This window comes from Somniosus microcephalus, chromosome 13 (assembly GCF_052327205.1).
Source record: "Somniosus microcephalus isolate GS21.2 chromosome 13, FLI_Smic_1.0, whole genome shotgun sequence".
Taxonomy (NCBI): Eukaryota; Metazoa; Chordata; class Chondrichthyes; order Squaliformes; family Somniosidae; genus Somniosus; species Somniosus microcephalus.
Genome location: NC_140999.1, coordinates 185,231,741 through 185,254,117, shown reverse-complemented (window position 1 = coordinate 185,254,117; position 22,377 = coordinate 185,231,741). Strand labels below are relative to the sequence as shown.

Genomic DNA, 22,377 nt, shown 5'->3' with positions numbered 1-22,377 from the left:
AATAAGGGGTGGTGCCAAGTGTGTTGTCCAACCAGGACAGAGTGACAGTGACCCTAGGCTTGTGCTTCAAGGTCAATGACAGGCAGCACCAGTTGCACATTTAGGCGGGTAAATGGTGTGAAGTTACAGATCAGCAATGATCCAAGTGAATGGCGGAGCAGGTTCAAGGGGCTGAATGGCCGACTCCTGCTCCTATGTTTCTAGCCTGGGGGGTGTTCACTTTGCTGGAACTCTTGGTCTGGGAATGGTATGGGATGATATGGAATCATTGAGGTTTACAGCACGGAAGGAGGCAATTCAGCCCATCATGCCTCTTTACTAGAGCAATCCAAAGCTAATCCCACTGCCCTACTCTCTCCCTCTAGCCTTGCATCTTTCTCTGCTTCATGTATTTATCTGGTGTAGGAGATGGAGGAAGGGGAATAAACTGAATAAAAGTTCAAGTAATTTTGCTGATGTCCTGTATTGCGTTAGACCATCCCATAACCACCCCAATACTAATGCCAGTTCATCACTAGTCTTGGCTAAAGGTGGAGTGTGACTTTGGACAATGGGGTGAGTAAGGGGCAAGATGAGTTCAGGGTTAGCTCGGCCCCTGTAAAACAGGACAAGTGCAGTGGTGCAGTTCTTATTTTAGCCTGGTGTCACGGTGGCACAATGTGTTGGAGCACCCACTCGCTGTCCCCCTTTGATGCAGTGGTAACGTGTTGGTTCAATCCTCGCTCTGCCAAGGTTCCCTCCTCAGCCACACTGCCACCAGGGGTAATTCACTGGTCGCAGGTGATGAAGGACCCACTGAGACCAAGGGAACTGGGGAAAAATATATTTCAGCGTCCTTATACTGAGGTACAGGGAGGAACCAGCGCCTTCCCAGCAACATGCCCAAGTGGTCATTCTTCATGCTTCACTCACACTGAGTGTCGACAAGCTAGTCAACTGTGGGTGTTCTGTGCTTACCTGATGTCCACTTTGCTGCAGGGGTCAATAGATAATGACTGGGAATGGAAACCCTGACTAATATTTCCCCCTCCCTAGCCCAGGGGAGCTGAAACCAACTGTATCAGCTCCCCACCTGAGGTCAGTTTTCTCAGCACAGAATGGACCTACATTGTTCAGTACCATACAGGGACTGCAGGGTAGATTCTAGGAAAAAAAATTGTTTTTAATTTTATTCATTCACGGGATGTGGGCATCGCTGGCAAAGCATTTATTGCCCATCACTAATTGCCCTTGAGAATTTTAATAAATGAAAATCATACCCCCCTGTATGTTGATCTGCATGCCCAGGTCCATGACATGTGTTCCCATCGCAAGGAGCCCTGTGCTGGGAGCACTGATGTAAAATCTACCCCATAAAGTTTTGCAAAGAAATCAGATTGTGGAGGCTAGTGGAATATATTTATTGCATTTTTGCTCTGCATTTCTGCTGATCATGCAGAGACTGAGGAGATGAGCACAGGGGCGGATTGGCTCCTCCGACAGGGCCTGGGATTCGCACAGGAAAAATGGCAGCACTGATAACACAGCGCTATGGAGCCATTCACGGGGACACATGCAAAATCGCTCGGTTTCCCAAATGGCCAGTCCATCCCTAGATGGCCAATAATTCTCAACTCATCAAAAAAATGGCACCTCCAACAGTGCCGCACTCCCTCAGCACTGCACTGGAGTGTCAGCCTAGATTCTCTGAGACTTGAGCACATAATCTCGGCTGATGCTCCCAGTACAGTGCTGAGGGAGTGCTGCGCTGTCGGAGGTGCCGCCTTTTGGATGGGATGTTAAACCAAAGCCCCATCTGCCCTCTCAGGTGGGCGTAAAAGATCCCACGGGAATATTTCGAAGAAGAACAGGGGAGTTCTGCCCGGTGTCCTGGACAATACATATATCCCTAAACCAACACCTAAAACATTTTCGGGTTGGAGGTTTCCCGCGGGTGCAAGCCTCCGACCTGCACTTACCTAGCGCGCCGGCCGTTGTGTGGTGGGCCCACGTGGGATTCTGATCCTGGGCCTCCTCCAACTGCCAGCGCGCAGTGCTTACGTATCCCAGGGGCGCAGTTAGTTCAAAGTGTCCCCTGGGATCACGTGGGCCATGGAGAGCCAATCGTAGCAGGGAATCTCTATTCATAGATTTGACAGGAAGACTCACATTTTTAAAATAACTATAAATTACATAAAATAACTATTTTAAACAATAATTTACATTTTTGAAAAAATTAATTACATTTTCTAACGGGGCTAAAAATAAACTTACCTTTCTTTAAAGTATTTTAAAATAATAAACCTGTGGAAAAAATGTTTTAATTTTACTTAATTCACCACTTACCTTGTTAAAAGCAGGCCTTGGACTGCTTTTTAAAGGCGTAGCTGCTGGAGACTTACCCTCCCGGAGAAACCTGCAAAAAAAATGGACGTTCCAGGCGTACGCGCTGCCTCTCCGGCGCACGCGTTCGACCTCTGAACCCCTTCCTTTAAGGGAACGGAAGTTCCGGTTTCCCACGCATACGCAGTGCATGCACGAAACCGGCACTTTCATTGGGCCTACGCGTGAGTACCCGGCGCGTACTCACCCGTGGGGACCCGAATTTCTGGCTCAATATTATCACATTGCTGTTTGTGGGGGCTTGCTGTGCGCAAATTGGCTGCTGCTTTTCCTACATTACAACAGTGACTCCACTTCAAAAAGTATTTCATTGGCTGTAAAGCGCTTTGGGATCATAGAATCATAGAATGGTTATAGCACAGGAGGAGGCCACTCGGCCCGTCGAGCCCGTGCTGAAAACGCTAGGATGTCCTGAGGTCTTGAAGGGTGCTATATAAAGGCATAAATCTTTCTTTTGTTCTTACTGGTGCTGCAGCACTGATGCTTGACCAATGTCCTGAAAGAGTTAAACACATTTACAGTTTCTGAGCAGCAGAAAGACTATGTTAACTGTACTGACTGGGCTCGTTGTGTTGCTGCATTGGTTTGCCAGTAATGTTCAGAGAGAGTCAAGAACAACTGATTCACATAGTAAAACACAGGCTGAATCTCACGCCCCAACAACCTACGCGAATCTGGCAAATAATGCGAGTGTTCAGGATTCTCATAGTCATCATACAGAGCACAGGCCTGGGAATAAGGAATGAGTAGGAGAGAGTAGGAATGGGGAGAGGTGCTCAAAGTAATGAAGGACTCTGAAACACTGGTTACTGTGAGGCAGAAATTATAGGGCTTGTAACAGCTGAGATGATCTGATTAGAGCCACCACAGGACTTAATCCACACACATTGTAAGACTTGATGGATGAAGGTGATTTTTTTTTTAATCCCCTGAAAACGTACAGGTGCAAAATGTGAGAAAACGTTACACATTCCATCACAACCCTCCCTCACTTTGAATGAATATTTGAAATTGCTCTAGCCCATCAGCAGGAGATCAGCTATGCGAAGAAAGGTTAAATAAAACAGCCACGATTAATCATTTATTTTAAAACTGAGCAAGAGCAGGGCCATTAGCAAGGTTGAGAAACGTTACAAGAAAAAAAGTCAAGACCTGCAATTAAAATCAGAAGGAACTTCCCCAGCATTCAGCAACAGAACGCACAGTTCAATATCTGAATCACTAAATGCTGGGAAACGCCATCCAAAAATTACTGATGTTATCAGTCTTAATCACCTCCCTGGGTAGACTACTCCAAACATTCCCACCTTCTGTGTGCAGTAGCTCCATCTGATCCCGTCCATTCCGCTCTGTGTACAGTAGTTCTATCTGATCTGTCCATTCCCCTCTGTGTGCAGTAGTTCTATCTGATCCGTCCATTCCCCTCTGCGTACAGTAGTTCTATCTGATCTGTCCATTCCCCTGTGTACAGTCGTTCTATCTGATCTGTCCATTCCCCTGTGTACAGTAGTTCTATCTGATCCGTCCATTCCCGTGTACAGTAGTTCTATCTGATCCGTCCATTCCCTCTGTGTACAGTAGTTCTATCTGATCCGTCCATTCCCCTCTGTGTACAGTAGTTCTATCTGATCTGTCCATTCCCCTGTGTACAGTCGTTCTATCTGATCTGTCCATTCCCGTGTACAGTAGTTCTATCTGATCTGTCCATTCCCCTCTGTGTACAGTAGTTCTCTCTGATCTGTCCATTCCCCTGTGTACAGTAGTTCTATCTGATCTGTCCATTCCCCTCTGTGTACAGTAGCTTTATCTGATCCGTCCATTCCCCTCTGTGTACAGTCGTTCTATCTGATCTGTCCATTCCCCTGTGTACAGTAGTTCTATCTGATCCGTCCATTCCCCTCTGTGTGCAGTAGTTCTATCTGATCTGTCCATTCTCCTGTGTACAGTAGTTCTATCTGATCTGTCCATTCCCCTGTGTACAGTATTTCTATCTGATCTGTCCATTCCCCTGTGTGCAGTAGTTCTATCTGATCTGTCCATTCATAGAAACATAGAAACATAGAAGATAGGAGCAGGAGTAGGCCATTCGGCCCCTCAAGCCTGCTCCGCCATTCAATGCGATCATGGCTGATCATCCAAATTCAGTACCCGGTCCCTGCTTTCTCCCCATACCCCTTGATCCCTTTAGCCTTAAGAAATATATCCAACTCCTTCTTGAATATATTTAATGTATTGGCCTCTACTGCCTTCTGTGGTAGAGAATTCCACAGGTTCACCACTCTCTGGGTGAAGAAATTGCTCCTCATTTCTGTCCTAAATGGCCTACCCCTTATCCTTAGACTGTGACCCCTGGTCCTGGACTCCCCGACCATCGGGAACATCCTTCCTGCATCTAGTCTGTCCAGTCCTGTCAGAATTTTACAAGTTTCAATGAGATCCCCTCTCATTCTTCTAAACTCCAGCGAGTACAAGCCCAATTGACCCAATCTCTCCTCATACGTCATTCCTGCCATCCCAGGTATCAACCTGGTGAATCTTCGCTGAACTCCTTCCATGGCAAGAACATCGTTCCTCAGATAAGGCGACCAAAACTGCACACAATACTCAAGATGTGGTCTCACCAAGGCCCTGTACAACTGCAGCAAGACATCCTTGTTCCTGTACTCAAACTCTCTCACTACGAAGGCCAACATGCCATTTGCCTTCTTAACCACCTGCTACACCTGCATGCTTACCTTCAGCGACTGGTGCACAAGGACACCCAGGTCTCGTTGCACTTCCCCTTCTCCCAATCTATTGCCATTCAAATAATAATCTGCCTTCCTGTTTTTGCCATCAAAGTGGATAACCTCACATTTATCCACGTTATATTGCATCTGCCATGCTTTTGCCCAATCACCCAACCTGTCCAAATCATCCTGGAGTTTCTCGGCATCCTCCTCACAGCACACACGCCCACCCAGCTTTGTGTCGTCTGCAATTTTGAAGATATTACATCTAGTTCCCTTGTCTAGATCATTAATATATATTGTGAATAGCTGGGGCCCAAGGACTGATCCCTGCGGTACCCCACTAGTCACTGCCTGCCACTCGGAAAAAGACCCGTTTATTCCAACTCTTTGCTTTCTGTCTGCCAACCAGTTCTCTATCCAAGTCAATACCTTGCCCCCAATCCCATGTGCCTTAACTTTACACGCTAACCTCTTATGCGGGACCTTATCGAAAGCCTTCTGAAAGTCCAAATACACCACATCCACTGGTTCTCCCTTATCTATTTTACCAGTTACATCCTCAAAAAATTCCAGTAGATTAGTCAAGCACGATTTACCTTTTGTAAATCCATGTTGACTTTGTCCGATCCTGTCACTGTTTTCCAAGTGCTCTGCTATTACATCTTTTATAATGGACTCTAGCATTTTCCCCACAACCGATGTCAGGCTTACCAGTCTGTAATTCCCCGTTTTCTCTCTACCACCTTTTTTGAATAGTGGGGTAACATTAGCTACCCTCCAATCCATGGGTACTGTTCCAGATTCCATCGAATGCTGGAAGATGATCAGCAAAGCATCAACTATTTCTAGGGCCACTTCCTTAAGTACCCTAGGATCTGTCCATTCCCGTGTACAGTAGTTCTATCTGATCTGTCCATTCCCTCTGTGTGCCGTAGTTCTATCTTATCTGTCCATTCCCTCTGTGTGCAGTAGTTCTATCTGATCTGTCCATTCCCCTCTGTGTGCAGTAGCTCTGTGTGATCTGTCCTTTCACCTCCGCTCTCCCTGAGCTTCACTCCATGTCCCCTGGTTGTCAGTCTTCACTACCCCAATAAGACTTCTCGCAGTCTTCTGCATTGTGAACAAACTCAGCTTCTGTAATCTTTGCCTGTAGCTCAGGTGCCTGATGGCAGGTATCAGACAGACAGCTGTTTGCTGCATTTTGTCCAGGGCCCTAGTGCCATTCCTGTGATATGGCGAACAGAACTGAACAGTCCTCAAACCGTGCCGAAAGGTACAATTCCGGGTGGTGAGACCACCAGGGGAGAAAGCCAGCACCAGTAACTCTAACGCTCTACAGCCAGAAAATTACTCTGAGCGATTCATCAAATTCCTCTTTCCACTCTTTTGCCAAAGCTTACTTTAAATGCACAACACAAATAGGCGCAGCGCAGCAAAAGCATCTTTTATTAAACACCAACATACTTGAAAGGATTTGTCTATGTTGTACCTCTGCAAAATCTTTCTTGCCTTAATTAGTATTGATTTTAAAGAAATAGGCTCTTGGTAGAAATAGCATTAACTTCACAACATTGCTCATAGAAGCCACAAAGATGGCTGAGGGGGAAATGCAAATGGAGTTGGGACATCACTGGGTGTCAACACTGGAAAGTGTTCCATTGCCCAACACTGGCATACTTCACCTTGATCAGCAGAAAGTTCACTGAGCACGTGCAAAATAATCAACTAAAACAAGAGGACATTAATGGTGACATGACTTTGTATCCCTTTGATTTTTGAAGGCTACCCTGACAGTGAGAATCCCTCTTTAACACTCACTACAAGTACAAGTGTTACCCGGCATTGCATTTTCTGACAGTACGTATTCCTCCTTCTTATTCCGTACTCACAATCAGAGCGGTGCCAGCTTCCGAATGCTGGAGTAAGGGGCAGGGGCTCAGGGCAGCCATTGCCATATTATAGGTAGCAAACGCTGTGCCGACCAGAGAGAGGGATCCCAACAGCACCAAGGATCTGAAAAATGAGGGGGAAGAGATAAAAAAACATCAGCTTGAACCTGGTGAACTTCGTATTGCAACATTCCCTAACGAACTGTTGCTTCAAAACCAGTTATCAGCCAGACAATAGGGACATCTGTGCTGACACAGATACCAATCTAGAACTTTCTTTTGCAATTACATAACCTTTGGATGTCCAATAGATAAACCATTAACAAAAACTAATTATCTGGCACGCTATAGCACAGCAACGCAGGAGCTGGCTGACTGACTGAAAGAGACTACTTCAGATTTCACGGTCTACACTCGATTTATCTTGTGTTCCGTGTCACCAGTCACTCCTGTAAGTGAACCTTACATCCCCTACGATCTGGCGTCTACCTTTACAGCCTCGTATCTAGTCAAACGTTAGCATGGCCCAGTCATCCGAACATAGACCCCCATATTGTGTGTACTGGATACCACAATCTCACACATGCCCCACCGTGCACCGTCCTGTCCTTTTGGAATATGGACTATTGTGTGACAAGGACAACTGTAAACCAAGCAACTGGTTTATTTTGCATAGAGTATTTGAATGAATAGAATATTGTTTTGCAGTAAGATACATTTATTTCCAATGCTCCTCATATGATGTAACAATGATACACAACATTTTCTATTTTCCAGGTAGAACCCACTTACAAATTAGCTGTCCCTAGACTAGTTGGGCTGACAGCCCTTATTATTCCACGTTCATACCTCAGCCAAGATTCTCACTGCCTCAGAGTTCCCTCTCCAGAGAGAGCGATGAAAGAGATGGGAGGGAAAGTAGTGAGTGAGGAGGACATAAAAAACCTGCAAGGGGACATCGACAGGCTAAGTAAGTGGGCAGAGATTTGGCAGATGGAATACAATACTGGAAAGTGTGAGGTTATGCACTTTGGCAGGAAAAATCGTAGAGCAAGTTATTATCTTAATGGCAAGAAACTGGAAAGTACTGAAGTACAAAGGGATCTGGGGGTCCTGGTGCACGAAACTCAAAAGGTTAGTATGCAGGTGCAGCAAGTGATTAAGAAGGCCAATGGAATGTTGGCTTTCATTGCTAGGGGGATAGAATATAAAAATAGGGAGGTATTGCTTCAGTTGTACAAGGTATTGGTGAGACCGCACCTGGAATACTGCGTACAGTTTTGGTGTCCATGCTTAAGAAAGGACATACTTGCTCTCGAGTCAGTACAAAGAAGGTTCACTCGGTTAATCCCGGGGATGAGGGGATGGACATATGAGGAGAGGTTGAGTAGATTGGGACTCTACTCATTGGAGTTCAGAAGAATGAGAGGCAATCTTATTGAAACATATAAGATTGTGAAGGGGTTGGATCGGGTGGATGCGGGGAGGATGTTCCCGATGATGGGTGAAACTAGAACTAGGGGGCATAGTCTTAGAATAAGGGGCTGCTCTTTCAAAACTGAGATGAGGAGGAACTACTTCACTCAGAGGGTGGTAGGTCCATGGAATATGCTGCCCCAAAAAGCTGTAGAAGCTACATCATTACATAAATTTAAAACAGAAATAGACAGTTTCCTAGAAGTAAAGGGAATTAAGGGTTACGGGGAGCGGGCAGGAATTTGGACATGAGTCTAGGTTCGGATCGGTCATGGCCCTGTGGGTAGCGGAGCGGGCCCAGGGGCCGTGTAGCCTGATCCTGCTCCTATTTCGTGTGTCTAATTCTGTTAGATTCAGGAGATGGTTCTGTGATAGTGGATTGGCGGTTAGGATCAGATCAGCCATGATCTTATTGAATGGCGGAGCAGGCTCGAGGGGCCGATTGGCCTACTCCTGCTCCTATTTCTTATGTTCTTATTATGTTCTTATGAGAAAGAGATAGAAAAAGATGGTTTTTCTGACCCTCCCTTAACTGTATACCATGAGGATTGGTCCACTGACCTGCCAATCAAAGTTATCACCTTGAACATAAAACTGTCCCTTGGTATGAAAGCTCAGAGCGCCTGTTTGTGCTTCTTTGTGGGTTATAGGCGTGGGGCATGATAACTTTCCATAAAAGACCCTCTTTATGTTGCCTCGTCTAATGGAAAAATTGTACAATACACCTTCTTCATAAGACGTTTTTCATTCGGACTTTTTTTTTTACATGGCTCCAAAGAAAGTTCTGTAGAAAGTGCCTATTGCAAGTTCCAAACTGATACTACAGTAAGTGTAGATCACCATGCACATGTCCTGTAGGCAATCCGTTCACCAATGCTGCTTCAGCTCCTTTAGTCCTCTTTTGGTTTTCAGCTCCTTTAGTGATGTCACCCATTGACTGGATCTACTGCACTGGTTTTGATTGCCTGAGGGGGTCGAATATTTTTTTCCCTTATTGGCACAGTTTTTTTTCCTGGTTTTTTTTCCTCTCCCAGGAGATTACATGGATGGGGGTGAGATGGGGGTGCGGGGGGTAGGGATAAGAAAGTGTTTAGGCACGATGCTGAAGGGGGACCTAATAGCGGTCTTTAAAATTATGATGTGGTTCGATAGGTTAGACATAGAGAAAATATTTCCACTTGCGGTGGGGGGGGGGGGGGGGGGGGGAGTCCAATCTAGGGGATATAAATATAAGTTAGTCACTAAAAAATCAAATAGGGAATTCAGGAGAAATGTGTACGAAAGGCTGATATTTAGAGATATTTAGTAGATGAGAATCATATACAGTACGTATAACTTCAAGTGTAGCCATTGACCAAATAATATTACCCATATTTACTCCTGGGTAACTAAAAAAGCTAAGACTTGTTCAAAATGTAGCTGCAGTCAAAAGCAGTTTCGACTAAGTTTTGATAACAACCAACCACAGACTGCGAGTGAAGGTTAAATCATTAAATAACATATTATAATGCTGTATAGCACTTAGAATTCGCTTACCAAAACTAATTGCAATGATATTTTAAAAATAATTAGTATAAGGACATAAAATGAGAGCGATCATGGAGAGGAAGTATTTATCTGGTAGATTAAAGTGAGATAGTTTGGATACCTCAAGACTAGTGAAACAGCGCTGATATGGGCCCTTGGTATCAAGGCCTTGTATCAGGGAGGCTAGAAATGAAAGAGATAAAGTAAATTCCAATGGGGTGTAAAACTATAAACAAGATAACACTGAACATGGCAAAGTTGGTGGAAAAATACTGGAAAGGCGGGATGCTACCTTAGTCTGAATGACAACGGTATTTTGACCATTAGAACCAATTAAAAAAGGTCATTTTGTTAAAGACCATATATGGACACTGTTAGATCCGTGTATCTTGATGTTGTGTTTCCTTCAATAATGAGACAAGAGACTGCAGGGAACAATCAACAGGTGTTTACTGGATGAGGGTTACTCTAAAACTAATTGTACAGATCCCTACTCAGGGTTTATATACAGATGTGGTCACTGCCGGTACTACAGTATACAGGAGCTGTAAAAAGTAGTTCTCCCCTTAAAGGTACATACACTACAATTCCTCCCCTTTTAGATTAACAGTACCATAACATTCATTTAACAATTAAATATCAACTAATTACAATTAACACTTTTAACATGCAACATTAGCTGAAAATAGTCTATTTATAAATTCAGTCATTGGGGAGGCTTCCTGATCCTTTCTGGATAGCGCCTTTCCTGAGTGTCTTGCTCTTGGTGCAGAGGCGATTCTGGCCCCCTGTCGTCGGTTGGTTCATCAGCTTCCGATGCTACTGTTTCTGGGGTAGATGCTACCGGTATGTCGGGTTCATCACCAGGTACGTATGGGCAAGACATGGGGTTGACTCGTTCCTGTGACTCTAGGATCTGGTCAACATGGCGTCTCACAATGTTCTCCCCAACATCCACTGTGTACATTAGTGGCCCCTGCCGTGTGCATATCGTTCCTGGTTGCCATTTCTCTGTTCGGTAGTTGCGGGACAAGACTGGTTGCCCTACATTGAAGCTCCTTGTCGGTTTCTCATTGATGTGCTGGAATTGCTTATTCTCAACATCTCTTCGTACATTTGGTCTGAGCAAATCCATACGAGATCTCAACCTTCGGTTAAAGAACATCATGGCCGGGGTCTGGTTGGTGACTGCATGTGTCGCATTTCTGTAGGCTAACAGGAACTTGTCCACCTTATGCTGCAGTGGAATGTCATCATCGCACATGGCCTTTACTGCTTTCTTAAAGGTTTGTACGAACCTCTCAGCCAATCCATTTGTGGCTGGATGATACGGGGCGGATGTGTAATGCTTTACCCCATTCCTTTTCATAACTCTTCGAAACTCCTCGGACACAAACTGTGGTCCATTATCAGAGCAAATCTGCTCTGGCAAGCTGTTCCTGGCAAATATGGTCCGTAGGACTGCAATAGTTTTCTCCGTGGTGGTGGAGGGCATTTTGATCACCTCAGGCCATTTCGAGTGCGCATCCACGGCTATTAAAAACATTGAGTCCATGAATGGACCAGCAAAATCAATATGCACCCGTTGCCATGGAGATGAGGGCCACTCCCATGGGTGTAGAGGGGCATGTGGTGGTGCATTTTGGACCTTCTGGCATCCTGAGCAGCTCTTTGTCAGGTCCTCGATTTGCTGATCGATCCCCGGCCACCACACATAGGCCCTAGCAAGGCTTTTCATTTTCACCCCTCCCAGATGGCCTTCCTTAACTTGGGTGGAATTACCACTCGGGATCCACACATCAAGGTCCCCTGGCATACTGACAGCTGTTCTCTTCTGGATGAGAATGCTGGCAACAGTGAGTCGCCATGTGTTGGCCATCCCTTCACCGTCAAGTCATATACCCGAGACAGTGCCGGGTCATTTCGGGTCTCCTTCTCTATATCAGCGTTAGTTACTGGCAAGCGTTCAATTATAGTCGAATGAAATATTTTGACAGGGTCCACTGCTGGTGCTTCCGCCGCAGTAGGCAGTGGCAGGCGTGATAGCCCATCAGCATTTCCATGCAGTTTCGTGCCCTTATACTCGATTTCATATTGGTTCGCCCCTAGAAAAAGGGACCATCTTTGTAGCCGTTGCGCAGTCATCACCGGAACGCCCTTCTTTGGATTAAAGATGAAGACAAGTGGTTGGTGGTCAGTCAGCAAGGTGAACTTCTGCCCGTGCAGATAGTCGTTGAACTTTTTCACTTCCCACACTAGGCTGAGGGCCTCCCTGTCAACCTGGGCGTAGTTACGCTCGGCTGAGGTTAGTGATCGTGACGCAAAGGCTATTGGCCTCTCTGAGCCGTCCGAGAATTTGTGCGACAGCACCGCTCCAATGCCATAGGGTGATGCATCACACGCCAACCGAATTGGTAGTGCTGGGTTGAAATGAGCCAACACCTCTTTTGATGTGATCAATTCTTTGCTCTTCTGGAAAGCTCATTTACATTCGTCATTCCACTTCCATGGTACCCCCGTTTGCAGTAGGGTGTTCAGTGGGTGTAGTACTGTAGACAAATTCGGCAAGAACTTATGGTAGTAGTTCACCAGCCCGAGGAACAACCTCAGTTGTGACACATTTTCCGGTGCTGGAGCCTTGACTACTGCCTCAATCTTTTCAGGGGACTTATTTAACCTCTCTTCATCAATAACGTGGCCACAATCCGAGATCTGCTTCTAGAAAAACTCGCATTTGTGGCGATTCGCTCAGAGCCCATATTCCTTCAATCTAGTGAGCACCTGCTCCAGGTTGGCGAGGTGATCGCTGTCATTTTCGCCCGTGACCAGGATGTCATCCAAATAACATTGGTCCCTGGAATCCCTTGCAGGACTTGATCCATTGCCCTTTGCCAAATAGCCGCAGCTGATGCTACCCCGAACACCAGCCAGTTGTATTGGTAGAGACCTTTATGAGTGTTGATCGTGAGGTACTGTTTTGAGGCTTCTTCTACCTCCATTTGCAGGTACGCCTGGGCCAGATCAATCTTAGTGAAGCGTTTCCCTCCAGATAGCGAGGCGAAAATATCTTCAATCCGCGGAAGCGGATATTGTACCGTGTGAAGGACTGGGTTCACTGTCACCTTAAAGTCCCCACAGATGCGAACCTTCTTTGGTTCTCCAGGCGCATTACTCAATGACCTCTTCATTACAGGAACGATGGGTGTAGCCCACTCGCTCCAGTCTACTTTGGACAGTACTCCTGAATGTTCCAAACCTTCCAGCTCTGCTTCGACGGCTGGGCGGATCGCATAAGGCACCGGTCTGGCCTTAGAAAACTTTGGGCTTGCATTTTCCTCTATTTTGATCGTCGCTGTTATGTCTTTTAGTGTTCCGAGTTCCTCCTGGAACACTTCTTGTGCGTCAGTTAGCATTTTTGACAGTCATCCAGGTGTGACGTCGTCATCCTTTTTGGCATCTACAGTCAGTGCTTGTATGGAATGCCAATCTAGCTGTATCTTCCAGATCCATTCACGTCCTAGTAGTGGTGGTCCTCCATCTGGCAATACATATAGGTCCATTTTTGGTGTTTCCTTGCCGTTATATATAACGTTCACCCTTATTTTTCCTTTGGGGTAGACTTTTTGCCCCGTGTACGTCTTCAAGACGATCTCTGTATCTCTCAAGGGTATGTGTGAGAATAGCCGCTTGTAGTCCCTTCGGTTTATGACTGTTAGGGCTGATCCTGTGTCCAATTCCATTTTCACTTGGACTCCGGCTATCTTGAGCGTGACCCAGATAGTTTGGTGATCCTCCATTTTGATCACATTATGTAGTTTCAGACAACCCAGCTCCTTGCTTCCAGAGTCTGTATCACTTTTCTGTTCATCTGAACTACTCTCCGTCACCTTATGTACCTTCTTGTACTTCTCCTGTGGAGATTTCTTGCTGCTGGTTTTCTTTCCCGACCTGCAGACTCTTGCTATGTGTCCTACTTTTCCACACTGTCTGCACACTTGGTCCTTGAACCAGCAATCCTTATGGTCGTGTGTTGTTCTGCCGCAGCAATAGCACTTCACTGTTCCATATGATATTTCATTTGTGCCATATTCTTGCGGTCTCCGTTGTATCTCTGCCGCGCCCCGTGCTGCTGCTTCGTGTGATACTGCCATGCTGAAAGCCTTGTCCAGCGTAAGATCCTTTTCTGATAGAAGCCTTTTCTGGGTTCCTTCACTTTGAAGCCCACACACGAACTTGTCCCTTAAAGTATCTGCTAGTCCCGTTCCAAACTGGCAGTGTTTCGATAGCTTGCACAGTTCCGTTAAATATTCAGCATTACTTTCATCTTTATGCTGGTTCCTTTTGTGAAACTTAAATCTTTCTGCTATCAGCAGCAGTGTGGGGTTTAAGTGGTCCTGTAGGATTGACACTGTTTTCAAAATCCTTTTCCACTGGTTTCTCTGGGGTTACTAGGTTTCGCAGTAAGCCATACGTTTTTGCACCCATTGAATTCAACAATACCAGCACTTTCTTGTCATCTGGCACTTCATTCGCCTTGCAGTATACTTCAATGCGTTCGACATATGTCGTCCAATCTTCGACTTCATTTTCGAACGCTGTGATACTGCCACTCTTCGGCATTTTTGGGTGTGTTAGACTGGCTCAAAATGGCGTCTCCCGCGCTCTCCCTTCTTAATGGCGTCTCCCGCGCTCTCCCTTCTTCTCCGCTGCGGCTCGGCCCTTGAACACCGGCTGTGCTCTGCGCGTTTTCCTGCGCGCCTCTCTCTCGTTGCCGCTGCTCGGCCCTTGAACACCGGCTGCGCTCTGTGCGCTCTACCCTCTCTCTTCTCCCGTCGACGCCGCTCGGTCCTGAACAACGGCTGCGCCCTGTGCGCTCTACCCTCTCTCTTCTCCCATCGACGCTGCTTGGCCTTTTCTGTGCCGTCAGTCGGCTCTAGCCGCCGCTGTCCGGGAAGGGTCTGCGCCGTACCTGTTGCCAGCACGTTTCGCTGGACCACCATGACTAGAGAACCAAGCCCAGCTCTCAACAGCCTCCCCTGCGATGCTCAAATCTCCGCTAGATGGTCGACGCCCGTGCTTCTGGACTCGGCCTTCTTCTTTCACTGTTCTCCAGGAGCGAATCCCTGGGAGGTAATGCAGAGTTGCAGGTAGGTTTGAATCGTCTCGTCGCCACTGTTAGATCCGTGTATCTTGGTGTTGTGTTTCCTTCAATAATGAGACAAGAGACTGCAGGGAACAATCAACAGGTGTTTACTGGATGAGGGTTACTCTAAAACTAACTGTACAGATCCCTACTCAGGGTTTATATACAGGTGTGGTCACTGCCGGTACTACAGTATACAGGAGCTGTAAAAAGTAGTTCTCCCCTTAAAGGTACATACACTACAGACACTGGCCAAACCAACTTTTGATAAGAAAAGGGTTAAAATCTCGATACTCAAAGAACTACTTTACACAGACTTACTGCGAGAACAAAGGAACAGACTTAAGACGATGTCATCTGTGTCCGAGAGGTCCCAGAGACCAAGGGCTGTGAGCTACTCGTTAAAACTATCGCCTAATATTAAGTATATTACGCTGTAAGCCTAATAAACCTTGATCTATTGCTCAAACATACTGGCTGCTGCCTATTGGTGTCTTGTCCAAGAACTCAGAGATCATTAAGATCTTATAAACATCTTTATTCAGAGAGTGGTTAGAATGTGGAACTCACTGCCACAGGGAGAGGTTGAGGCGAATAGCATGGATGCCTTTAAGGGGAAGCTAGGTAAGTGCATGAGGGAGAAGGGAATCGATGGATATCCGGATAGGGTTAAATGAAGTAGGGGTGGGAGGGAGATCGTGTGGAGCATAAACACCAGCATGGACCAGTTGGGCCGAATGGCCTGTTTCTGAGCTGTAAATTCCGTTTAATTCTATGTCCCGGCCATCATGGTGTGGGGCAGGCTTGATGGGCCAGCTGGTCTTTACCTGCCCGTCAGTTTCGTACATTCGTAGGATGAGACTGTCTTTCCAGCTCCTTCAATGAAGACATTGCAGTCTATGCCTGGCATAGTAGTTACTAACCCTCTGCGTTGGGAGTGGACAATTCACTTTCACAACCCCCGCGTCTGCTCCGTCTGCCCCCCTGCCCCCCATAATTTGCTGCTTCTGCGCATTTGTGGGCTTTGCACCCGTACCGAAAAGGTGAATCGTTTTGCTGGCAGTGAGCGGCAAGAATGGATGTCGGCAGGTGTGTCCCTTATTCAGCAATTTGGATGAGAAGAGAGGGAATAATAATGGCCCAGAACTTGGTGTCGGGGGCTTGCCGCGCGTGCAAGCCCCCGATCTGCACTCACCCTGCGCGCTGACATCTGAAGCCCGGGCCTGCTTGCATTTCCTGTCACAGGCCCGGTTCAGATGTCAGCGCGCAGTGCTTACCTGATCCAGCGGCGTAGTTGGTGCGATGTGCCGGCTGGGATCAGGTGAGCACTGTACAACCAATCAGGGGAGGGGAAGGTTCATTCATGAGTTTGAGAGTAAGAACTGTCAAACTCATGAAAACTACGGGGGCCCAAAACACTAATTAAACTTTAAATAAAAATTTAAAAAACATCCCAATCATTAAATTAAGTATAAATAAGTTTTAAAAAAAATTTTAACAATAATTTTTTTTTTTTTTTTAATAAATTTTTAATAAAAAGGGTCTAAAACTAAACTTACCTTATTGTAGATTCTTTAAAATAATAAACCTATGGAAAAAAATTTGAAATTACACTAAAACACCACTTACCTGTAAAAATAAATACTTACGTGTGCTTTTTACAAGCGTAAAGACCGGAGGCCTTTACACATGCGCAAATCCCCCAAAACAGAGGAAATCCAAGACGCACGCGCTGCCCCCTACAGCGCATGCGCTAGCCTCTTCAACTCTTGGGTGGGAGGAGAGGAAATGCCGGTTTTCAGCACATGCGCTGTGCATGCTGAAAACCGGCATTTCCTCCGGCCAGACGCGTGAGTACCCCTTCCGTACTCACGTGTTTGGGGAGGAATTACTGCCCCATTATTAACGTGGTGATATGTTTTAAGGACCCATGGAAAATGTGAGGCCACCTGCATAAAAACATCCTGGAGCGATTGAGCAGGAAACAGAGCACATTGAGGTCACTGTGACCTACAAAGGCATCTCCTCCGCAGGTTGCTAAACAACCTAAGCTGCAGCAAGGAACACAGACTGCTGACGGTCAGGGACCTGTAATGTTTGCAGGAGCAGATAGCCACGAGATACAAATCAGTGGCTGTCACAACTATACTGTAGGAGAAAGGAGAAGCATAGGCATGATGGGCCGAATGGCCTCCTTCTGTGCCATAAACGTCTATGATTCAAGGTAGCAGCTATAAATAAGTATTTCTCTCCAAGTTGAGGCTGTTTTTGCATTAAAGTACATGTTACATTATGCAGCTTTACTTTGTAAAACTTTTCACGTCTTGCTGCTGTGAACTTAGATCAAACTGGGCATGTGTAAATAGATTGATTTGTATTCTTGCTCCTTTCCTTCTCGAGCACAATACCTTGAGTGTGTGTCACACTGTAATTCGATAACATGCAACGGATGTACTGTTCCAGGGCAAATATTCCACTGTAAATGCTGAATGCATCCAGATTCAATTTAGATAAAAATTGAAACCAGTCCCTAAAACAAATGGATTGAAAGAGTTGGTTCAGCCAATTTTTAGATGCTGCCCCATTGAGAGGTTGGCCAAGCAGAATGTTATAGCTCCTGCTTATGACTCAATGTTTGCCAAGGTTACATAGAATTACATTACATAGAATTTACAGCACAGAAACAGGCCATTCGTCCCAGCTGATCAATGCTCCACTGGTGTTTATGCTCCACACGAGCCTCCTCCCACTTTATTTACTTCCTCTCACCCTATCGACATTTTTTTTTTTATTCGTTCACAAGATGTGGGCGTCGCTGGCATGGCCAGCATTTACTGCCCATCCCCACTTGCCCTTGAGAAGGTGGTGGTGAGCCGTCCTCTTGAACCGTTGCAGTCCGTGTCTTCACGCTTTGGTACAACTGAGTGGCTTGCTGGGCCGTTTCAGAGGGCAGTGATAGTCGCATATAGGCCAGACCGGCTAAGGGCAGCAGATTTCCTTCCCTAAATGGCATTAGTGAACCAGATAGGTTTTTACAACAATCCGGTGGTTCTATGGTCCCCATTACTGAGATACTAGCTTTTTTTTTTTTTAATTCCAGCGTTATTTAATTAACTGAATTTAAATTCCCAGCTCCCGTGGTGGGATTTGAACTCATGTCTCTGGATCATTAGTCTAGCTTCTGGATTATTAGTCCAGTAATCAAGAGGCCTGGATCGCCTCAACTACTTGCTGTGGTAGCGAGTTCCACATTCTCACCACTCTCTGAATGAAAAAGTTTCTCTTGAATTTCTTGTTGGATTGGCTGTTGGTTAAACTTTTAGCTGTTTCACCTCTGATAATGGATTTGCCCAAGAGTGCTTGTAACTATTTACAGGATACAAGTATTTAAAGAAACCAAAGCTGATGAGAAGAAGAGGAAAAACTCACCTAGAAAATGCTGACAATGGTGAGTGAGAGAGCTAGAGCTAAGGGACTGATTCACGACATCCAGGAAGCTCTCCCAACAAACTTTAAATGTCCGTTTGTACACTTCTTGCTCTCAACCAAGTTTGGGCACTTGAAAATAATCATATTGTGATGTGTAACAGCTTCAGCTTGAGCAGCAGCTGACGTCACTGCGGTGCATCCGCGAGGCTGAGAGCTTTGTGGATAGCATGTGGTCACCCCGCAGCTAAGGAGTGTGCAGGCAGAGAGGGAATGGGTGACCGACAGACAGAAGAGGAGGACCTGGCAGGTCGTGCAGGAGTCCCCGGAGTGCAACTCATTCTCCAACCAGTATTCTGTTCTGAGTACTGGTGAGGGCGATGGTTCCGCTGGGGAGTACAGCCAGAGCCAAGATAGCGAAAGCAATAGTGGTAGGGGATTCAATAGTTAGGGGAGCAGACAGGTGTTCTGCGGCCGCAGATGTGACTCCAGGATGGTAAGTTGCCTCCCTGGTGCCAGGGTCAAGGATGCCACTGAGCGGCTACAAGACACTCTGAGGGGGGAGGGTGAACAGCCAGAGGTCGTGGTCCATTCGGTATCAATGACATAAGTAGAAAGAGGGATGAGGTCCTGCAGGCAGATTTCAGGGAGCTAGGAAAGAGATTAAAAAGCTGGACCTCAAAGGTAGTAATCTCTGGATTACTCCCGGTGCCACGCGTGAGTGAGTCTAGAAATTTGAGGATAGAACAGATGAATGCTTGGCTGGAGAGATTGGTGCAGGAGGAAGGGCTTTAGATTCCTGGGACATTGGGGCTGGTTCTGGGGGAGGTGGGACCTGTACAGGCTGGACGGGTTGCATCTCAACAGAGCCGGAACCAATATCCTCGCGGGGAGGTTTGCTAGCGCTATTGGGGAAGGTTTAAACTAAGTTGGCAGGGGGATGGGCACCAGGAAGTAGCGTTAGAAAGGGGAAAAAAAGTGCTCAAAGGATTGGGAGAGGCAGAGAGCACTAAAGTAAGAAATTGTAAGGTATTAGGTGGGGTCAGACTAAGAGAGAATACAGGATGGTCTAAGATAGGTTTACATTGCATGTATGTAAACACACAAAGCATAGTAAACAAGGTTGGTGAGTTGCAGGTGCAAATAGCCACATGGGAATATGTTGTCATGGCAATAATGGAGACCTGGCTCAAAAAAGGATTGGGTATTAAATATTCCTGGATATAAGGTGTTCAGGGAGGATAGGAGGTGGTGTGGCAGTATTGGTTATGGAGAATGTTACAATGCTGGAGCGGGAGGATGTCCCGGAGGGGTCAAGGACAGAATCTATGGGGGAATGTTTTGGGGGTCAGTGGGCGCATTTTGTGGTGGGTCAGCTGGGGAAAAAATGTTTTTGACAGCGGGTAGGGAGGCAATTAAATAGCATTTTAAGCTCACCTTTAGATTTTTAGAGTTCGCCAATGGCTTCCCCGCTGCTTGGAGATCACGACAGGTAAGGAGGTCGGGTGCTGTGTCAGCATGGGATGATTTACTAACTTGACAGCTGCAAATGGTCTATAAAAGCTCCCATTTCATCGGTCTTCACTTTCCAAGCTCAGAAGCTGTTGCTTACTGCATTTGGAAGACAGATTGAGCTTTATGCAGGTTGCAAGTGTTTGGAGCAAACTCTCTATCCAGTGTCACCTCTTTGGAACAACCTCTCTCACCACTGACAGATTGCTTCTGTCATCTCAACCTCTCCTGCCATCTATTCCATCAGCATCGGTGCCCTTGAAAAAATCTCACCTTGGTCCTCAGAATCTAACCACGATCAGCCACAACACCAGCAGCACCAGCAACAATGCCCACCTTCTCCGCAATCACCTGATGCAGCACAGGACAGAGGCCATCAGCACCCAACCACATTGCTGCCTGGGAGTCCAGGGATGACCTCACCATGGTCAGATTTACTTCACTTGACTCTGTACACCCTGGCTGCCACATGATACGCCAGGTTGGCACCACCCCACACAGCACCATAAAGCATCCCTACAATGCCCAAGCCATTCCTTTCACACTCATCGCCATTGTGGGGGGTACCGTTATGTCTCACCATTCACTACAACTCACTAAGCCACATCCAATGGTGCACACTGTTGGATCCGTGATTCAGAGGATATGTTGTTATTAAATCATCACACGGATGCTGTGCATTAACAATAAACAGGTCTTTACTGGAGGAGGGTAGTCTCAAGACAGGGGGTACAGAGGCATGCGCAAAGCTTATATACCGGTGTGGTCACTGCCGGGTACTACAGTATACAGGAGCTGTAAAAGTAGTTCTGACTTAAAGGCACATACACTACAATTCCTCCCCTTTTAGATTAGTAGTACCCCTAATATTCAAATAACAATTAACATTTCAACATGTACATTAAACAACAAAAGTCCATTTATAGATTCAGTCTTTGGGGCGGCTTCCTGACCCTTTCGGGAAAGCGCCTTTCCAGAGGTTCTTGTTCTTGGTGCAGAGGCGATTCTGGCCCCTTTCCATCGGGTAGTTCATCGGGTTCCACTGCTACTGGGTCTGAAGTAGATGCTACCGGTATGTCGGGTTCATCCCCAGGTACTCGAGACATGGGGTTGACGCGTTCCTGTGACGCTAAGATCTGATCGACGTGGCATCTCACAATGTTCTCCCCGACATCCACTGTGTACATTAATGGCCCCTGCCTTGTACATATCGTTCCGGGTTGCCATTTCGATAGTCACGGGCCAAGACTGGTTGCCCTACATTGAAGCTCCTTGTCGGCTTCTCATTGATGTGCTGGAATTGTTTGTCCTCAACATTTCTTCGCACATTTGGTCTGAGCAAGTCCAGACGAGATCTCAACCTTCGGTTAAAGAACATAATGGCCGGGGTCTGGTTGGTAACTGCATGTGTCGCGTTTCGGTAGGCTAATAAGAAATTGTCCATCTTATGCTGTAGTGGAATTTCATCGTCACACATGGCCTTTATCGCCTTCTTAAAGGTTTGTACGAACCTCTCAGCCAATCCATTTGTGGCTGGATGATACGGGGCGGATGTGTAATGCCTTACCCCATTCCTTCTCATAAATTTTTGGAACTCGTCGGACACAAACTGTGGTCCATTATCAGAGCAAATCTGCTCTGGCAACCCGTTTCTGGCAAATATGGTCCATAGGACTGCAATCGTTTTCTCTGTAGTGGTTGAAGACATTTTTATCACCTCAGGCCACTTTGAATGAGCATCCACTGCTATTAAGAACATTGAGTCCATGAATGGACCAGCAAAATCAATATGCACCCATTGCCATGGAGAGGAGGGCCACTCCCATGGGTGTAGAGGGGCATGTGGTGGTGCATTTTGGACCTTCTGGCATCCTAAGCAGCTCTTAGTTAGGTCTTCGATTTGTTGATCGATTCCCGGCCACCACACATAAGCCCTAGCAAGGCTTTTCATTTTCACTCCCCCCAGATGACCTTCATGTAGCTCATTTAGCACTCTCTCCCTTAACTTGGGTGGAATCACCACTCTGGATCCACACATCACTGTCCCCTGGCATACTGACAGCTGTTCTCTTCTGGATGAGAATGCTGACAACAGTGAGTCGCCATGTGTTGGCCATCCCCTCACCGTCAATTCATATACCCGCGACAGCGTCGGATCATTGCGGGTCTCCTTCTCTATATCCGCATTTGTTACTGGCAATCATTCAATTATTGACGAATAAAATATCTCGATAGGGTCCACTGCTGGTGCTTCCTCCACAGTAGGCAGTGGCAGGCGCGATAGCCCATC

At 46.4% G+C, this 22,377-nt stretch overlaps 1 protein-coding gene across 5 annotated transcripts in view; it reads right to left on the bottom strand.

Moving 5' to 3' along the window:
* Positions 1 to 22,377, bottom strand: part of slc52a3-1 (solute carrier family 52 member 3-1) — a 63,330-nt gene that overhangs the window by 10,190 nt on the left and 30,763 nt on the right. For all 5 annotated transcript variants that reach the window (XM_086005795.1, XM_086005796.1, XM_086005797.1 and 2 more), the window contains one exon: positions 7,004 to 7,127. In XM_086005795.1, the coding sequence (XP_085861921.1) occupies positions 7,004 to 7,127 (124 nt within the window). The remainder of the gene's footprint in view (positions 1 to 7,003; positions 7,128 to 22,377) is intronic.